We start from the raw sequence: 20,389 nt of genomic DNA, 5'->3' as shown, positions 1-20,389 counted from the left end.
AACCAAAAAAAAAACAAGAAAGAAGGAAAAAGAAAGAAAAGAAAAAAAAAAGAAAGAAAAGGTAGAACAGATCAGCAAAATTAGGAACTGGTTCTATGAAACAATTGTCTAGCTAGAGGTGTATCAAAGACAAAAGAGAAAGGACCCAAATAAATAAAAGAGGAGAATCAAACCGAGCACCACACACATACAATTGTAAGACAATATTATGAGCAATTAAAGCCAAAAAATTAGGCAATCTGGAAGAAATGGATGCATTCCTAGACAAATGAAAACCAAAAGTGAAAGAGGAAGAAACAAAACCTAAACAGAACCATAACAGCAAAACTGAAGCAGTAATCAAAATCTCTCAACAAACAAGTGTCCAGGACTGAATGGCTTAGCAGGGGAATTCTACCAAACATTCAAAGAGAATTAATGCCTATTCTTCTGAAGCTGTCCCAAGAAATAGAAATGGAAGGAAAACTTCCAAACTCATTCTCTGAGACCAGCATTACCTTGATCCCAAAACCAGGCAAAGTCCCCATCAAAAAGGAGAATTTACAAACCAACATGGATGCAAAAATTCTCAGCAAGACACTAGCTACTATACTATGTTCCTTAAAACATTATATTAAAGGAGTAAAAGGATTATTCACTACAACCAAGTGGAATTTATACTGGGCTACAGGGGTGGTTCAACATTAGCAAATCAACCATTGTGATACATCACATTAACAAAAGAAAGGACAAGACTCATACTCCTCTCAATTGATGCAAAAAAAAAAAAAAAGGACAAAATACAACATCCATTCTTTTTTTTTTTCTTTTTTTGACTCTTGATAGTGAAAGATTACTTTTTGTTTCTTGGGTTTTTTTTTTTAATTTTTTATTTTTTATAAACATATATTTTTATCCCCAGGGGTACAGGTCTGTGAATCGCCAGGATTACACACTTCACAGCACTCACCAAAGCACATACCCTCCCCAATGTCCAACACCCCACGCCCCTTCTCCCAACCCCCCTCCCCCCCAGCAATCCTCACTTTGTTTTGTGAGATTAAGAGTCACTTATGGTTTGTCTCCCTCCCAATCCCATCTTATTTCCCTTGACTCTTCTCCTATCTACATAAGCCCCCATGTTGCATCACCACTTCCTCATATCAGGGAGATCATATGATAGTTGTCTTTCTCTGCTTGACTTATTTCGCTAAGCATGATACACTCTAGTTCCATCCATATTGTCGCAAATGGCAAGATTTCATTTCTTTTGATGGCTGCATAGTATTCCATTGTGTATATATACCACATCTTCTTGATCCATTCATCTGTTGATGGACATCTAGGTTCTTTCCATAGTTTGGCGATTGTGGACATTGATGCTATAAACATTCGGGGGCACGTGCCCCTTTGGATCACTACGTTTGTATCTTTAGGGTAAATACCCAGTAGTGCAATTGCTGGGTCATAGGGCAGTTCTATTTTCAACATTTTGAGGAACCTCCATGCTGTTTTCCAGAGTGGCTGCACCAGCTTGCATTCCCACCAACAGTGTAGGAGGGTTCCCCTTTCTCCGCATCCTTGCCAGCATCTGTTATTTCCTGACATGTTGATTTTAGCCAATCTGACTGGTGTGAGGTGATATCTAGTTGTGGTGTTGATTTGTATTTCCCTGATGCCCAGTGATATGGAGCACTTTTTCATGTGTCTGTTGGCCATCTGGATGTCTTCTTTGCAGAAATGTCTGTTCATGTCCTCTGCCCATTTCTTGATTGGATTATTTGTTCTTTGGGTGTTGAGTTTGCTAAGTTCTTTATAGATTTTGGACACTAGCCCTTTATCTGATATGTCGTTTTCAAATATCTTCTCCCACTCTGTCAGTTGTCTTTTGGTTTTGTTAACTGTTTCCTTTGCTGTACAAAAACTTTTGATCTTGATAAAATCCCAATAGTTCATTTTTGCCCTTGCTTCCCTTGCCTTTAGCGATGTTCCTAGGAAGATGCTGCTGCGGCTGAGGTCGAAGAGGTTGCTGCCTGTGTTCTCCTCAAGGATTTGGATGGATTCCTTTCACACATTGAGGTCCTTCATCCATTTTGAGTCTATTTTCGTGTGTGGTGTAAGGAAATGGTCCAATTTCATTTTTCTGCATGTGGCTGTCCAATTTTAACAACACCATTTATTGAAGAGGCTGTCTTTTTTCCATTGGACATTCTTTCCTACTTTGTCGAAGATTAGTTGACCATAGAGTTGAGGGTCTATTTCTGGGCTCTCTATTCTGTTCCATTGATCTATGTGTCTGTTTTTGTGCCAGTACCATGCTGTCTTGATGATGACAGCTTTGTAATAGAGCTTGAAGTCCGGAATTGTGATGCCACCAACTTTGTCTTTCTTTTTCAATATCCCTTTGGCTATTCGAGGGAGGTCTTTTCTAGTTCCATATAAATTTTAAAAATTATTTGTTCTATTTCTTTGATAAAGATGGATGGTACTTTGATAGGAATTGCATTAAATGTGTAGATTGCTTTAGGTAGCATAGACATTTTCACAATATTTATTCTTCCAATCCAGGAGCATGGAACATTTTTCCATTTCTTGTGTCTTCCTCAAATTCTTTCATGAGTATTTTATAGTTTTCTGAGTATAGATTCTGTGCCTCTTTGGTTAGGTTTCTTCCTAGGTATCTTATGGTTTGGGGTGCAATTGTAAATGGGATTGAATCCTTAATTTCTCTTTCTTCTGTTTTGATGTTGGTGTAGAGAAATGCAACTGATTTCTCTGCATTGATTTTATATCCTGACACTTGACTGAATTCCTGTACAAGTTCTAGCAGTTTTGGAGTGGAGTCTTTTGGGTTTTCCCCATATAGTATCATATCATCTGCGAAGAGTGATAATTTGACTTCTTCTCTGCCGATTTGGATGCCTTTAATTTCCTTTTGTTGTCTGATTGCTGAGGCTAGGACTTCTAGTACTAGGTTGAATAGCAGTGGTGATAATGGACATCCCTGCCACGTTCCTGACCGTAGCGGAAAAGCTTTCAGTTTTTCGCCATTGAGAATAATATTTGCGGTGGGTTTTTCATAGATGGCTTTGATGATATTGAGGTATGTGCCCTCTATCCCTACACTTTGAAGAGTTTTGATCAGGAAGGGATGCTGTACTTTGTCAAATGCCTTTTCAGCATCGATTGAGAGTATCATATGGTTCTTGTTCTTTCTTTTATTGATGTGTTGTATCACATTGACTGATTTGCGGATGTTGAACCAACCTTGCAGCCCTGGAATAAATCCCACTTGGTCGTGGTGAATAATCCTTTTAATGTACTGTTGAATCCTATTGGCTAGTATTTTGTTGAGTATTTTCGCATCTGTGTTCATCAAGGATATCGGTCTATAGCTCTCTTTTTTGGTGGGATCCTTGTCTGGTTTTGGGATCAAGGTGATGCTGGCCTCATAAAATGAGTTTGGAAGTTTTCCTTCCATTTCTATTTTTTGGAACAGTTTCAGGAGAATAGGAATTAGTTCTTCTTTAAATGTTTGGTAGAATTCCCCCGGGAAGCCGTCTGGCCCTGGGCTTTTGTTTGTTTGGAGATTTTTAATGACTGTTTCAATCTCCTTACTGGTTATGGGTCTGTTCAGGCTTTCTATTTCTTCCTGGTTCAGTTGTGGTAGTTTATATGTTTCTAGGAATGCATCCATTTCTTCCAGATTGTCAAATTTATTGGCATAGAGTTGCTCATAGTATGTTCTTATAATAGTTTGTATTTCTTTGGTGTTAGTTGTGATCTCTCCTCTTTCATTCATGATTTTATTTATTTGGGTCCTTTCTCTTTTCTTTTTGATAAGTCTGGCCAGGGTTTATCAATTTTATTAATTCTTTCAAAGAACCAGCTCCTAGTTTCGTTGATTTGCTCTATGGTTTTTTTGGTTTCTATTTCATTGATTTCTGCTCTGATCTTTATGATTTCTCTTCTCCTGCTGGGCTTAGGGTTTCTTTCTTGTTCTTTCTCCAGCTCCTTTAGGTGTAGGGTTAGGTTATGTACCTGAGACCTTTCTTGTTTCTTGAGAAAGGCTTGTACCGCTATATATTTTCCTCTCAGGATTGCCTTTGTTGTGTCCCACAGATTTTGAACCGTTGTATTTTCATTATCATTTGTTTCCATGATTTTTTTCAATTCTTCTTTAATTTCCCGGTTGACCCATTCATTCTTTAGAAGGATGCTGTTTAGTCTCCATGTATTTGGGTTCTTTCCAAACTTCCTCTTGTGGTTGAGTTCTAGCTTCGGAGCACTGTGGTCTTAAAATATGCAGGGAATGATCTCATCTTTTGATACCGGTTGAGTCCTGATTTAGGACCGAGGATGTGATCTATTCTGGAGAATGTTCCATGTGCACTAGAGAAGAATGTGTATTCTGTTGCTTTGGGATGAAATGTTCTGAATATATCTGTGATGTCCATCTGGTCCAGTGTGTCGTTTAAGGCCTTTATTTCCTTGTTGATCTTTTGCTTGGATGATCTATCCATTTCAGTGAGGGGAGTGTTAAAGTCCCCTACTATTATTGTATTATTGTTGATGTGTTTCTTTGATTTTGTTATTAATTGGTTTATATAGTTGGCTGCTCCCACGTTGGGGGCATAAATATTTAAAATTGTTAAATCTTCTTGTTGGACAGACCCTTTGAGTATGATATAGTGTCCTTCCTCATCTCTTATTATAGTCTTTGGCTTAAAATCTAATTGATCTGATATAAGGATTGCCACTCCTGCTTTCTTCTGATGTCCATTAGCATGGTAAATTCTTTTCCACTCCCTCACTTTAAATCTGGAGGTTCTTCAGGCTTAAAATGAGTTTCTTGGAGGCAACATATAGATGGATTTTGTTTTTTTATCCATTCTCTTTGCTTAGAGGACCCCTTTCAATATTTCCTGTAGAGCTGGTTTGGTGTTTGCAAATTCTTTCAGTTTTTGTTTGTCTTGGAAGCTTTTAATCTCTCCTTCCATTTTCTTTTTTTTTTTTTTTAAGATTTTATTTATTTGACAGACAGAGATCACAAGTAGGCAGAGAGGCAGGCAGAGAGTGAGAGAGAGGAGGAAGCAGGCTCCCCGCGGAGCAGAGAGCCCGATGCGGGGCTCGATCCCAGGACCCTGGGATCATGACCTGAGCCGAAGGCAGAGGCTTTAACCCACTGAGCCACCCTGGCGCCCCTCTCCTTCCATTTTCAATGATAGCCTAGCTGGATATAGTATTCTTGGCTGCATGTTTTTCTCGTTTAGTGCTCTGAAAATATCATGCCAGCTCTTTCTGGCCTGCCAGGTCTCTGTGGATAAGTCAGCTGCCAATCTAATATTTTTACCATTGTATGTTAGAGACTTCTTTTCCCGGGCTGCTTTCAGGACCTTCTCTTCATCACTAAGACTTGAAAATTTTACTATTAGGTGACGGGGTGTGGGCCTATTGTTATTGATTTTGAGGGGCATTCTCTGAACCTCCTGAATTTTGATGCTCGTTCCCTTTGCCATATTGGGTAAATTCTCCCCAATAATTCTCTCCAGTATACCTTCTGCTCCCCTCTCTCTTTCTTCTTCTTCTGGAATCCCAATTATTCTAATGTTGTTTCGTCTTATGATGTCACTTATCTCTCAAATTCTCCCCTCGTGGTCCAGTAGCTGTTTGTCCCTCTTTTGCTCAGCTTCTTTATTCTCTGTCATTTGGTCTTCTATATTACTAGTTCTTTCTTCTGCCTCATTTATCCTAGCAGTGAGAGCCTCCATTTTTGATTGCACCTCATTAATAGCTTTTTTTGATTTCAACTTGGTTAGATTTTAATTCTTTTATTTCTCCAGAAAGGGCTTTTATATCTCCCGAGAGGGTTTCTCTAATATCTTCCATGCCTTTTTCGAGCCCGGCTAGAACCTTGAGAATTGTCATTCTGAACTCTAGATCTGACATAGTACCAATGTCTGTATTGATAGGTCCCTAGCCTTTGGTACTGCCTCTTGTTCTTTTTTTTGTGGTGAATTTTTCTGCCTTGTCATTTTGTCCAGATAAGAGTACATGAAGGAGCAAGTAAAATACTAAAAGGGTGGCAACAACCCAAGGAAAATATGCTTTAACCAAATCAGAAGAGATCCCAAATCGTGATGGAGGAGAAAGGGGATAAAAAGAGGTTCAAAAAGAAAGAAAAAGAAAAGAAAAGAAAAGAATTTTTAAAAAAAGAAAACGAATAAAGAAAAATATAAAAAAGAAAAAATATATATATTAGATAAACTAGTAAAAAAACTTTAAAAAAAGAAAAGGGTAAAAGTTAAAAAAAATTTTAGCAGAAGAAGAGAAAAACAATGAAAAAGAAAAAAAATTAAATTAACTGCAAGACTTAAAAAATCACAGGGAGAAAGCCATGAGTTCTGTGCTTTGCTTTCTCCTCCTCTGGAATTCTGCTGCTCTCCTTGGTATTGAAACCACACTCCTTGTTAGGTGAACTTGGTCTTGGCTGGATTTCTTGTTGATCTTCTAGGGGAGGGGCCTGGTGTAGTGATTCTCAAGTATCTTTGCCCCAGGCGGAAAAGTACCGCCCTTACCATGGGCTGAGTATTCCGCTCTAGGTTTGCTTACAGGAGCTTTTGTTCCCTGAGCGCTTTCCGTAGACTTCCGGGGGACAAGAATACAAATGGCGGCCTCCTGGTCTCCAGCCCGGAGGAGCCGAGAGCCCTTGGCCCCACTCCTCAGTGTGCCCTCAGAGAACAGCGCCCAGTTACTCCCATCTGCCTGACCTCCAGCCGCGCTCTGAGCTCACAGGGCCTGCGGCTGGTTCAAGGTGAGCCCGAGCTGCGAGCTTACTGTCGGCTCTGTCTCTGTAGCTGGCTTTCCCGTTCCAATACCCGCAAGCTCTGTGACACTCAGACTCCCCGGATCCTTCTGTGACCCTGCGGGACCTGAGGCCACGCTGACCCCGCGTGGGCTTCGTCCCGGTTTAGCCTCTGGAGCGATGTCCCTCAGCGGAACAGACTTTTAAAAGTCCCGATTTTGTGCTCCATTGCTCCGCCGCTTGCCGGGAGCCGGCCCCCCTGGGGTCTATCTTCCCGTCGCTTTGGATTCACTTCTCCGCCAGTCCTACCTTTCAGAAAGTGGTTGTTTTTCTGTTTCCAGAATTGCTGTTCTTCTTCTCTTCGATCTGCCGATGGATTTGTAGGTGTTTGCAATCTTTAGATAAGTTATCTAGCTGATCTCCTGCTAGCTGAAGTAGTCTCAGCCTGCTACTTCTCCGCCACCTTGACTCCTCCACAGCATCCTTTCTTGATTGAAGCTCTCCACAGTGTAGGGAAAGAGGGGACATGTCTCAATATGATAAAAAGTCATCTATGAAAAACCCACAGAAAACATCATCCTCAATGGTAAAAACCTGAGAGGTTTTCCCCTTGAATCAGGAATAACAGAACAGGGATGTCCACTCTCACCACTGTTTTCCAACATAGTACTGAAGTCCTAGACTCAGCAAACAGACAACAAAAAGAAAAGGCATCTGAATTGGCAAAGAAGTCGTCAAACTCTCACTCTTTGCAGACAACATGATACTATATTTAGAAAATCCAAAGACTCCACCCAAACATCTCTAGAACTTATAAAGAAATCAGCAAAGTCAAGGATATAAAAGCAACTCACAGAAGTCTATTCCATTTCTATACACTAACAATGAAGCAGCAGAAAGAGAAATCAAGGAATTGATCCCATTTACAATTGCACCCAAAACCATAAGACACCTAGGAAAAACCTAACTAAAGAGATTTCTGTACTCTAGCAACTACAGAACACTAATGAAAGAAATGGAGGAAGATACAGAGATGGAAAAACATTCCGTGCTCCTAGACTGGAAGAACAAATATTGTTAAAATGTCTATGCTTCTCAAACCAATCTACATATTCAATGTAATCCCTATCAAAATACCATCAACTTTTTTCACAATGCTAGAACAGATAACCCTAAAATTTGTATGGAACCACAAAATACCCCAAATAGCCATAGGAATATTGAAAAAGAAAGCCAAAGCTGGTGGTGTCATAATCCTGGACTTCAAGCTATAGTACAAAGATGTACTCATCAAGGCAGTATGGTACTAGCACAAAAACAGACATATAGATCAATGGAACAGAACAGAAAACACAGAAATGAACCCTCGCCTCTATGGTCAACTAATCTTTGACAAAGCAGAAAAGAATATCCTATGGAAAAAAAGAGTCTTTTCAACAAATGGTGTTGGGAAAACTGGAGAGCAACACGCAGAAGAATGAAACTGGACCACTTTTCTTACACCATACAAAAATAAATTTGAAATGGATGAAATACCTCAGGGCACCTGGGTGGCTCAGTTGGTTGGGTGACCACCTTCAGCTCGGGTCATGATTCCGGAGTCCCGGGATCAAGTCCTGCATTGGGCTCCCTTCTCAGCGGGGAGTCTGCTTCTCCCTCTGACCTTCTCCCATCTCGTGCTCTCTCTCTCTCACTCTCTCTCAAATAAATAAATCAAATTAAATTAAAAAAAAAAAAGAAATGGATGAAAGACCTAAATGTGAGAGAGAAATCCACCAAAACCATGAAGGAAATCACATTCAGCAATCTCTTTGTCTTTAGCCACAGCAACTTCTTGCAAGACGTCTCCAAAGGTAAGAGAAACAAAAGCAAAAATGAACTACGGGGATTTCATCAGGATAAAAGCTTTTCCATAGCAAAGGAAATGGTCAAAAGCACAGGCAACCTATGGCATGGGAGAAGATATTTACAAATGATATATCAGATGAAGGCCTAGTGCCCTAGAACTTGGTCACCTGGTGGCTCAAGTGGTTAAACATCTGCCTTTGGCTCAGGTCATGAACCCAGAGTCCTGGGATCAAGTCCTGCATCAGCTCCCTGCTCAGCAGGGAGATTGCTTCTCCTTCTCCCCCTACCTTTCCCTCCTGCTCATGCTCGCTCTCTCTCGCTCTCTGTCATATAAATAAATAAAATCTTAAAAAAAGAACTTTTCAAACTCAACACCCCAAAAAACAAAAAGTCCAGTCAAGAAATCATCAAAAGATATGAACAGACCTTTCTCCAAAGAAGATGGCAACAGCCACATGAGAAAATGCTCAACAACACTCAGCATCAGGGAAATACAACTCAAAACCAAAATAAGATTCCACCTCATACCAGTCTGAATGGCTAAAATTAACAAGAAAGGAAACAACAAATGTTGGTAAGGATGCAGAAAAAGGGGAACCCTCTTACGCTGTTGGTGGGAATGCAAAGTTGAAAATAGAGTTACCCTATGATCCAGCAAAAGCACTACTCTAGGTATTTATCCAAAGTGCATAAACATAGTGATTTGAAGGAGCACATGCACCTCAATGTTTATAGCTGCAAGATCCACAATAGTCAAACCATGGAAAGAGCCCAGATGTCCATCAACAGATGAATGAATAAAGAAGATGTGGAGTAATAAATATACAATAAAATATTACTCAGCCATCAAAACTATATAAATATATGTAAATATATATACATATGTGTGTGATAGAATATTACTCTTATGTGGAATTTAAGAAATAAAACTGATGAACATACGGGAAGGGAAGAAAAAATAAGATAAAAACAGAGTAGAACACAAATCACAAAAGACTCAATGATAGGAAACAGTTATCAGAGGAGAGATTGGATGAGGGGAAGGGATAATTGGGTGATGGGCATTAAAGAGGGCACTTGACGGAATGAGCACTGGGTGTTACATGCATCTGATGAATCGTATCAGTTGTGACTCTACCCCTGAAACTAATAATACAGTATCTGTTAACTAAACTGAATTTAAATATAAAAATTTTTTAAAAGTTGAAAAACAAAATTTAAGGAATCCCTCAAAAAGGATTATGAAATTTTAATTTTAAAAATTTTGATGAAGTGCTTCCCCTTCCAACTTCATATATGTGGAAGATATGACTGGTTTAGTATTTAATAACTTCACTGACACACTAATAACTAAAGAAATAGGTCTAACTTAGCTCCCATTATGAAATAGCATAACTTATACATCACTTAATTCATTTTTTTTTCTTTTCTTTCTTTTTTTTTTTTTTTTTTTTTTTGCTTGTTTCTACATCTGTGTTATAGGTGAGACTTGATTCTTTTTGCATGGGATTTTAGATTAAAGAGGAAATGATAACTTATAACATTTTTATATTTGAAAGATAAATGAGTAAAAAGATTCAATTTATATGGAGCTTAAAATAGTTACCTACTTTCTCCCTTCTCAGACCAATCTTTTAGAATGGAATATTACTTATAGTTAAAGGATTAACTTAAAATATAATTGTCTTTAACACACTTGATCTGAAAGTATAGTTCTCACTAAATTTCCTCCTATTTTTATAGGTAAAACATTAGTGGAACATAGCAGTGGATAAGTTTTTCCATTTTATTTTTTATTCACCCTGGCTGGTAATGAGTAGGTTTTTGGGGTTTGTTTGTTTCTTTTTGCCTTATACTTGGTGAGAAGTCAAAAGAGAAACTCAAGACATGACAGATTACCTTCTTAGCAGTTTAATCTCTTTCATCCCAGCTCTTACTTCCTGCCCCATCCTTCTTTCCTTACTGCCCAGATTAATTAGGCAGCCAATTTTATTCTTTTTAGGTTTTTTTTTTTTTTTTAAATAATCTCTACACCCAGTGTGGGGCTCAAGCTCATGACCCCAAGATCAAGAGATGCATGCTCTTTCAACTAAGCCAGCCAGTAGCCCCAATAGCCTATTATTTTAGTGTTTAAGTAAAGTCACACATTTCTACTTTGAGAACATCATTAAAAAACAAACAAACAAACATCAAAATCACTCTCCACTTCAGAGTGTGCTTTGCTTCTCTGTGGGGTTATACCTTAGGGATCTTTTTCTCCTTTAAATTACTGATAAAAATGATCTTGCTTTATGTGTTATATGTCCTGAAAGCATATTATTTTGTTAAATACATATTAGAAAAAATATAAAATAATAAGAAAGGCAAGGAGGTAGACTGATTTTTATAAATCTGCATGGATTCATTTTAGATCTATAGATGAGGTTTTTCGACTTTGTTTAGTTAAGGTGTGTGTATTTATTTAACCTTTCTAATTAACATTTTTTAAAAAATTCTATATTTTTGAAATAAGGGAAAGAGTCACTGACTTTGAAACTAACATTTTCCTTTTTTAAATGTCAGTTTTTGCTTTGGTTTTATAATCAAAGATAATTTCATAGATTAAACAGTCTAGATGCATTGTTCTTAAAAAGGGACACTTTAAGTCCTATATTCACCCTGAATATTTAAACTGTCTCATGATATAGGTTTTTGGTTTGTGTTTGATACAAATGAATTTGTTGACTAAACATTAGCTTAATAAAAATTTATAAACCTCAGAAAAATAAGAGTTCAGCAACTCTTATTTGCAAAATACAACCTCAATATAAAAAATCAATGGTATTTATACATATAAACAATGACCAATACATAAATGCATTTTTTAAAAATTGTGCTAATAGGGGCACCTGGGTGGCTCAGTGGGTTAAAGCCTCTGCCTTCGGCTTAGGTCATGATCTCAGGGTCCTGGGATCAAGCCCCACATCGGGCTCTCTGCTCAGCAGGGAGCCTGCTTCCCCTTCTCTCTCTGCCTGCCTCTCTGCCTACTTGTGATCTCCCTCTGGGTCAAATAAATGAATAAAATCTTTAAAAATAAATAAATAAATAAAACCTAAAAAAAAAAATTTGCACTAATAGTACAAAAAGGAATAAAATACTTAAGGAATACATGTAACCAAGAAGGGGCAAGACTTTCACAGTGAAAACTACAAAATACAGTTGAAAGAAATTAAAGATCTAAATAAAACAGAAAGACAGCCCATGTTCATGGACTGGAAAAGGGAAACTTAATCTTTTTTGAGAGAGAGAGTGAGAGTGCAGGGAGAGGGGAAGAGAGAGAGAGAGAGAGACAGAGAGAGAATCTTAACCAAGCTCCACTCCTAGCATGGAGCCTGACCATGGTCTCAATCTCATGACCCTGAGATCATGACCTGAGCCAAAATCAAGTCAGACACAACCAACTGATCCACCCAGGTACCCTGGAAAACTGATATTAAGATGACAATACTCTCCTATTTACAGACTTAATCCAATAAAAACCCCAGATGGCTGTTTGCAGAAGTTGACAAGCTAATGTTATTATTCACATGGAAAGTCAAGGAACCCAGAACAATTTTAATACTCTTGAAACTTTAAAAAAAGTAAGGACTTCACAAGCTACAATAATTAAGAAAGTATGGTACTGGCATAAAGATAGCACATACATCAATGGAAGATAATTCATAGTCAAGAAATAAACTCTTACATTTATGGTCAACTGAATTTTTTTAAAAAGCCAATAAAATAGAGTGGAAAAAGAATAATCTTTCAACTAATGGTGCTGGGACAACACCACACACACAAAAATTAACTCAAAGTTAACCACAATTTTAAATAAAAAAGCTAAAACTATAAAACTCTTAGAAATAAATCTTCATGGAGCACCTGGGTGATTCAGTTGGTTAAGCATCTGCCTTTGGCTCAGGTCATGATCCTGGAGTCCCAGGATGGAGTCCCATATCAGGCTCCTTGCTCAGCAGGGAGCCTACTTCTCCCTCTGCCTGTTGCTCCCCCTGCTTCTGCTGGTCAAGTGCTCACTCTCTATCTCATGAATAAAATCTTTAAAAAAAAAATACAATCTTAAATAAAACTAAACATCCACAGGGTGCCTGTGTGGCTCAATAGGTTAAAGCCTCTCTCTTCAGCTCAGGTCATGATCCCAGGGTCCTAGGATTGAGCCTAAGGTGCTGGGATCGAGCCATCTCTCTCTCTGCCTACTTGTGATCTGTCAAATAAATAAATAAAATCTTTTAAAAAACAAACAAACAAACACTTAAACATCCAAATACCATATGACCCAGCAATTACATTCCTGGGCATTTATCTTAGAAAAAAGAAAACCTATGTTCAAATAAAAATCTGTACACAACTGTTCATAGCAGCTTTATTCATAATAGCCCAAACTGGAAACAGCCTGGAGGTCCTTCAACAAGTAAAATGTTGAGCCAACCTGTAGTAAATTCATTTCATGGAATATTACTGAGCAATAAAATGAAAAAACTGATACACAACAACTTGGATTAATCTCCAGAGAATTAGGCTGAGTGAAAAAAAGGAGAGAGAGAGAGAGAATGAATCCAGAAGATTACAAACCACAAAATTCCATCTCTATAACATTTCTGAAACAATGCAATGCTTAAAATGGTGAACAGATTAGTGACTACCAGGTGTTAGTGGTGAGAGTTACTGGAAGGGAGTGGGTATGATTATTAAAGGGATCCCTGTGCTAATGGAACTGTGCAGTATCTCTAGTAATGGTGAATACATGGCCCTATACATGTGTAAAAATGTATAGAACTGAACACGGACAGGTATAGGGAAATTTGTTCAATATAATTGGATTGTATTAATGTCAATATATCTGTAGTGATGTTGTTTTACAGTTTTGCACATGTTGCTATTGGAGTAAACTGGGTGAAGGATACAGGAGATCTCTATTATTCTTTACAACTGTATGTAATTCTACAGCTATCTCAATTTTAAAAAGTAATTGCTTCTCAGGGACAGAATTACATACAGGAAAGAATAGGGTACGGATTGCTGGTTTTCAGGAGAAACTTTATTGTTCTATTTTACCTTATTTGTAGGCATATATTATTGATTAAAAAGAAAGAACACCTTCTCCCTTAAATGAGGTATATATGTGAAGTATTTAACAATAAATGTTAGCTCTCTTTCCCTTCTATTTAAGGATGATGTAGACTAAGATGTCAATACTAAGTAGTCTAATTCTGAATACAGCCACCAGTAAATCATCCTATGAGATTATCAAGGGCTAAAATTGGAATCTTAAGGTATTCCTACAAAAATAACTACAAGACAATCTCTCACCATCACTGAAGAACTTTAAAACTAAGACTCCTAGTCCTTCTTCAGCAAGTTGAAAGAAGTAATTCCAGGGAAATCTAGAGGCAAAGTAATAGAGGATGTACAATAGGTTTGTTCTTAGATAGAAATCCTTTCATTATCATGGCGTTTTCTTATTAACTGCTCTCACTACTGCAAATATTGAGGGCTTGTGTGTTCAGTATATCATTTCAAGCATTCTCATCATTTAATCATCATACTGATGCTGAAAGATAGGTATTATTTCCATTTTCAAGACAAAAGAGCTACAACCTAGAAATGTAATCAGAGAGTTAGTAAGCAACATGTCATTATTTCCCCCCATGTATGTTCAATTACAGAAATAAGGATTCTAGCCACTAACTCTGCATTATCTCATCTTAACAAAAGTGCCTAACAATTACTATAATGTGCACCTTCTACACAAAGAAGGTACCACTGGCTGAGTTTCTGACTGGTACTTGGGATTCTCTGAGTATCTGGGAATTCACTAGGACATTTTTAAGTCTCAAGCCCATTCATTTTATCAGTCACTAGCTTGCTCCCAATCATGATGTCTCCTCTACCATTCTCCACTCTATGGCCAACAACTACAGTATTGCTTTTCAAGCATTAAGGCTCCTTCCTTTCTACCAATTCACTTTACCAATCACCAATCCACAGGGCTACTGTAAAAAGACTCCAGAATGAGAACCTCCTTCCTATTTGCTTATTACATGTTCCTGGGCAATGCTGGTAAACACTCTTAATCATTCCCTAGTCCTCTACTTACACACACATACAAACACATACATACACCAATTCCATACCCACACTTCTCTTTAGATCTCTCCATGTCACTATCGTAATTCATGTCATCACATCTTCCCCAAGGTTAAAATCTGCTATATACCCCTTCCCTATGGTCTCAAAAGAAAAATGTTCCCAAAATGTTCCAAAAATGTTCTCCAAAACTAAGCCCCTCTGTAACAGAATCCAATCTTTCTAGCAAAGGGTCCTTATTTTCTACATTGGCTCCACCCCTCCTGCTTCAAAAAAGCAAAATGTTTCCCTTTCCTGAGAAACACTTTTCACCTGAAATGTAGCCCTATGCACTCATCAGTTCAAACTGACATATACATTATATTTAATACCTACCATCATACCCTTGCCATTATGCAAGAAGCACCAGAAATAAAGGAAGTTTTTTGATGAGAACCCAAAAAATTAAGCAAGGAGGGTGTCATCAGGAAGATATAATTTGCCTTTCCTCCCTTTGAGAATCTTGCCAAGATAGTTTTCTCCTTCAATGGGGAAAGAGTGGAGAGAACAGGGAGAGCTATAAGTCAGCCTGAGGAGGCAAAAGGGACTGTGAGTAAAGGGGAAGACCAGGAAATCCCAAAAGGTAAGTAACTGGGACAGAAAGAGAGTATTTGTGGTCATTCCTGGCTTTTAGCAAGGAAAGGGAACACAAAGCACAAAGGAAAAAAGAACGAGGTAACGAGCGAAGGGGCCTAAGGCAGGAGGGAGCAAAAAACTAAAATACTCCCTAGCCTTTGAGAAACTGCCTGCTCCAATCTCTCCCTGAGACTGAAGTTTCACATATCTGTACATCCTAACATCAAGTAAGAACCAACTAATTCTCCTCAACCTCTCTGTTTTTCAGAAGTTCAACTTCTGAGACACCACTAATTCTCCCCTCTTCATCTTTGAATTCCTGGTGCCTATCTCATCTCCCTTTTATAATGTATCAGTTCAGTCCTCTCCCAACACCATTACCAATTCTACCACTTTAGTCCATGACCATATCAACTGTCATCTTAAGATTTCAGAAAGATCTCTGTGGCTTGTCCAAAATCACAGAATTAGTTATTTGCAGACCTGAGGCTGGTACCCAAGTCTTCTACATTATTTCCCTATGTTTCTTCAGAGCTAGATACTTGCAAATATTCTGAACTAGTAGCCCTTCCATTCATTCATCAGATATTTATTAAGTACTTAATATGTATAAGCATTACATATGGGAACTGGGGTGAAGGCATAATTAAAAATGCCACATCATTAGGAGAGGTACAAATAAACCTAATATAAGACCTGAAGCTCTGATACAGACAAAGTTACAAAGGAATACAGAATAAAGTTTACTTACAACTGGGATGATCGGAAAAAGGTGAGATTTGAAATGGACCTTGACAAATGACCAAAGTTCCAATAAGCAGAAATGAAAGAAATGGTATTACTCCAATCCAAGAACATGAGCAAATACCAAGAAGCAAGAAAATACAGTGAAAACAATCATTTATTTTACCTAAATGATAAATAATGAACAAAGCTGTAAAGTTAAGGAATAAGGTATGGCCACACTGTGGAAGCTGTGAATAACAGGCTATGAGAGCCTTAACAAAAGCAAGGTCTTTGTAACCTTGGGCATATTACTTAACTTCTCTGCTATGCCTCCATTTTCTTGTCCATAGAATAAGACTAATAGAACCTGTTTAATAGGATTGTTGAATTAAATGAGTTAATACGTATAAGGCTTTTAGCACAGATTAAGTCCAAAGTAAATGATTATATAGTCAATAAGAAGTAAAACGATGCGTAAGCAAAGGAATAAGAATATAATTAAAGTGGTGTCTCTAAGGGAAAATCATCTCAGAAGATGGAACAGGAACATGCTACATGGCTGGTACCACAAAAACACTCCAAGCATGGACCTGACCTAGGGTGGAAGAGATAATATGTCACTTCTGACACTGTTATAAAAGACACCAGGGCCTCTTCCTTAGTCCATCCCTCTCTTTCTCTTCAGAAAGTCAGTTGCCATGTTGTAAGAACAGCCCTATGGAAGAGGCAAGGAACTGACACTTGCCAACAAACACATGGGTGAATTTGGAAGTGGATCCTACAGCCTTATTGACCCTTTATTTGACAGCAACTTGTAGAAGACCCTGAGCTGGAACCAGCCTGGTGAGCAATTCCCAGATTTCTGACCTTCAGAAACTATATGAAAACATAAGCATTTGTTTTAAGCTGCTTCAGTTTTGAGACAATTCACTAAACAGGAATAGATCACTAATACAATTATTGAAAAGCAAAACTCATAAATTCTTGCAAACTTATAGAATAAAGAGGGCAGAACTGAGTCTCAATTCAAAAACTAAGATTTCTAAGTTATATTTAACACCTGAAATTAAATTTTTGGTTGCCGGGGCGCCTGGGTGGCTCAGTGGGTTAAAGTCCCTGCCTTCGGCTCAGGTCATGATCCCAGGGTCCTGGGATCAAGCCCCGCATCGGACTGTCTGCTCCGCGGAGAGCCTGCTTCCTCCTCTCTCTCTCTCTCTCTCTCTGCCTGCCTCTCTGCCTACTTGTGATCTCTGTCTGGAAATAAATAAATAAAATCTTTAAAAAAATTTTTTTTTTGGTTGCCAAGGCATCCATTCCAGAAGATGTCCATCTTGAATAAACATAGCACCAGTTACATGACAATTACTAGCAAATCAGCATGATAAGGAATTAAGCCATCCCTCCTCATAAAGGTCCCTCTGTCAAAAAAACCCTTGATAACCTATATAACTGACCATCTGAGTGACCCAGCTTCTTTCTTCTGGTACCCTAATTCCCACTCTTGGGCTTTAAATTAGCCAATAAAGAATGAAGCTCCAAAAACCCTATATACATCACTCTCAGAATATAATAAAGGCAGACCCCAGGTTCTCTTGTCTCCTTCTCCCTCAGACTCCCTCAGCCTTGCAGCATGGCCCTTGGGTGTGCAATATACCTTCCAAGACCTGAGTAATAAATCTCATTCTTCAAAGTTCCTTGATGGGTTTTTGTTGAAGTACATCCTGCAATCATAATAACCATAGGGTCTGCTCAGCCACAACAGTGGCTCTGGTTGGAGGAAATGGATTGCTACAAGTAATCTGGCAGCCAGGCAAGGTGCCTCAGGCACTCCTAGCCAAGCATCACTATGAATAGGCTGAGACCAACACAACCCAGAAGAAACAGTGAGGGCTTAGTGGACTAAGAATATGCAATTGATGACCTCATAATACACAGAGTTTAAACTGAGCTCAAGGAAAAGTCAGCTATATAGCAGAGACAACTAACATAAATCTATAAGATTGCAGAGAACAAATCTGTAAAGTGAGAAAAAGCACAAGATCAAAAAAAAGGACATGACAGAGAAAGAGTAAAGAGAAGTAAATACGGGGTGCCTAGGTGGCGGCTCAGTTGAGCATCCAACTCTTGATTCTGGCTCAGGTCATGATCTCAGGGTTATGAGATTGAGCCCAAAGTCCAGCTCTCCTCTCAGTGGGGAGTCTGCTTAAGATTCTTTCCCTCTCCTCCTGCCCCTGACCCCACCTCATGCACTCATAATCTCCTCTCTATGTAAAAACAAATCTTTAAAGAGAAGTAAATGAGCAGATGCAAGACAGAGAGAGAATGAGGAGAGGAACAGTCTGGGATACTTGCCCCCCACCCCAAGAAGAATTAAAAGAAAGTGATAAATGTGTGAAATGCTACAGTGACCATGAGTTAACAAGTTCATGTAATTCCTTGATTTCTTTTCACATTTGAATATTTCTGGAATTGGAATGTGTCTTACAATCAATAGGTATGTCTGACATAGGTTTCTTTTCTTCCTTTATGATCAGTTACAATATTCACAGTGTCTGACAATCAATTATATTCCAGAAGCAAAGAAACATAATGATAAGGAAGTTGAACCAGTATATATGGACTATTTTTTTCAAGGAGTTTCTTTTCTTTCTTTTTCTTTCTTTCTTTCTTTCTTTCTTTCTTTCTTGTTTTCTTTAAAGGAGGAGGAGTCAAAAAGAAGGCACTTAGAGACATCTGGGTGGCTTAGTCAGTTAAGCCCAGCTGTTGATTTTTCACTCAGGCAATAATCTCACGGTCATGAGATCAAGCCCCTAACACCCCTCCCCCTGCGCACACACACACCATGGGCTCTGCGCTAGGCATGGAGCCCCCTTAAAACACTCTCTCTCCCCTCCCTCTGGTCCTCCCCACTACTGGAATGCTCTCTCTTGGAGGAAAAAAAAAAGGAAGCACAGTGTTTGCTTTTCAAAATTTTGTTTTAGTATGATGAGATAAGCATGTTTCTGAGCAAGGAACTTAGAAACAGCTTACAAAGGTAATGGCTTGAATGCCAAGACAAACACAATTCAGAGGAGGAAAAGATGTACTCACAAATACAGTTACAATCATCTAAATATCATTAATGTAGTATTTCCAGACACTGTGGTGTAAGTTGGTTCACGCAGTTTGGCCACGGTTAGCTTCGGACTCGGACTCCTCTCCTACTGACCCAGGAATAGAAGAATCAGAAACACTTTAGCATAGAAAGGAGAAGCGTGGCAACAGAGATATCTTGGTGGGGGGGAGGGGGGGTGGCACATCCATTCCAATATCCACCGCTGTCTTCAAGTGTTACACGACAGTCAAAAACAGACAATGCCAAACTCTAGCGAGGGTAAATATATCTCACACGCTAGTTCCAGATTCAACTCCAGCTCACTCACTTCCGTCACCTCTCCCCCTTCCCAGGGAAGTGGCTCTCCCCTCCGCGGACGCAGTGGTTATTCTTCAGGCCCTTCCATCCCACTGGGAAGCCGCCCTCGACCGCCCGCGGACGACTCAGTCCGCACACCTGGGCAAGAAACAGACCTCAGAAGAGGCAAACCGCAACGCTTGTTCTATCTGTTCACCGCAAACCTGCCGCAGCCTAGCGAAAGATCACCGTCTACACAGCGCCCACCTCTCATCCCTACCAGCCTGAGGCCAGCCACGCACTCCTAGCGCCCCGTCTGCCCGGCCCATGGGGAAGAGAGGGAAGCGGAGACAGGCTGGCGCGGGGTGGGGGGAGGGCTCCAGAGTGACAGGAATAACAGCCGGCCTGGTCTCACGCAGGTTCCCAACCCGTAACTTCCTTACCTTCCGTCCACTACAGATACCGCTGCGGGGCATCTCTCCGCACACCGCGGGCGCCCACGCGCTGAGGATCCCCCAGACTCGCGCCTCTCCGTCCAGGGACCGGAAGGCTGCCAGCTTCCCAGCGCTCAGGGCGCACCGTATAGCGCTCAGCAATTGGCTGGCGCTGGGACAGGGGACGGGATTTCGCCGGCGCCCTCCCCTCCCGGCGCCGTGCGCCACGCGTGCGTTGTGATTGGAGGACGTTCGGATATGGGGCGGGACTTTTCAGCCTCTTGACTCCACAGACTTCATAAGGGTTGTGATCACTGTGGTTAGTGTTCACCACCTGAGTATGGAAAGGGGTGCTCCGCTGCTCATGGCACTTATCCCCGAGGCTCGGGATTTTGCGGAGTGAGCGCTGGACGGGCTGCATTGCTGCCCATGGAGTTACTGGTTGGAGAGATGCTGGGCGGGTTT

At 39.6% G+C, this 20,389-nt stretch overlaps 1 protein-coding gene across 4 annotated transcripts in view; it reads right to left on the bottom strand.

Annotated features, from left to right (window-relative positions):
* SPIDR (scaffold protein involved in DNA repair) overlaps nucleotides 1-20,132 on the bottom strand; it is a 603,350-nt gene extending 583,218 nt beyond the window's left edge. For all 4 annotated transcript variants that reach the window (XM_045081470.1, XM_045081547.1, XM_045081503.1 and 1 more), the window contains exon 1: nucleotides 19,934-20,132. In XM_045081470.1, coding sequence (XP_044937405.1) covers nucleotides 19,934-19,966 — 33 coding nt within the window. In that variant the 5' untranslated portion in view covers nucleotides 19,967-20,132. The remainder of the gene's footprint in view (nucleotides 1-19,933) is intronic.
* Nucleotides 20,133-20,389: the final 257 nt, after the last annotated feature.

This window comes from Mustela putorius, unplaced genomic scaffold, assembly GCF_011764305.1.
Source record: "Mustela putorius furo isolate JIRA1106 unplaced genomic scaffold, ASM1176430v1.1 tig00000056_pilon_pilon_pilon, whole genome shotgun sequence".
Classification (NCBI taxonomy): domain Eukaryota; kingdom Metazoa; phylum Chordata; class Mammalia; order Carnivora; family Mustelidae; genus Mustela; species Mustela putorius.
Note: the sequence above shows the minus strand (reverse complement) of the source record. Positions and strands in the feature narration are given on the sequence as shown.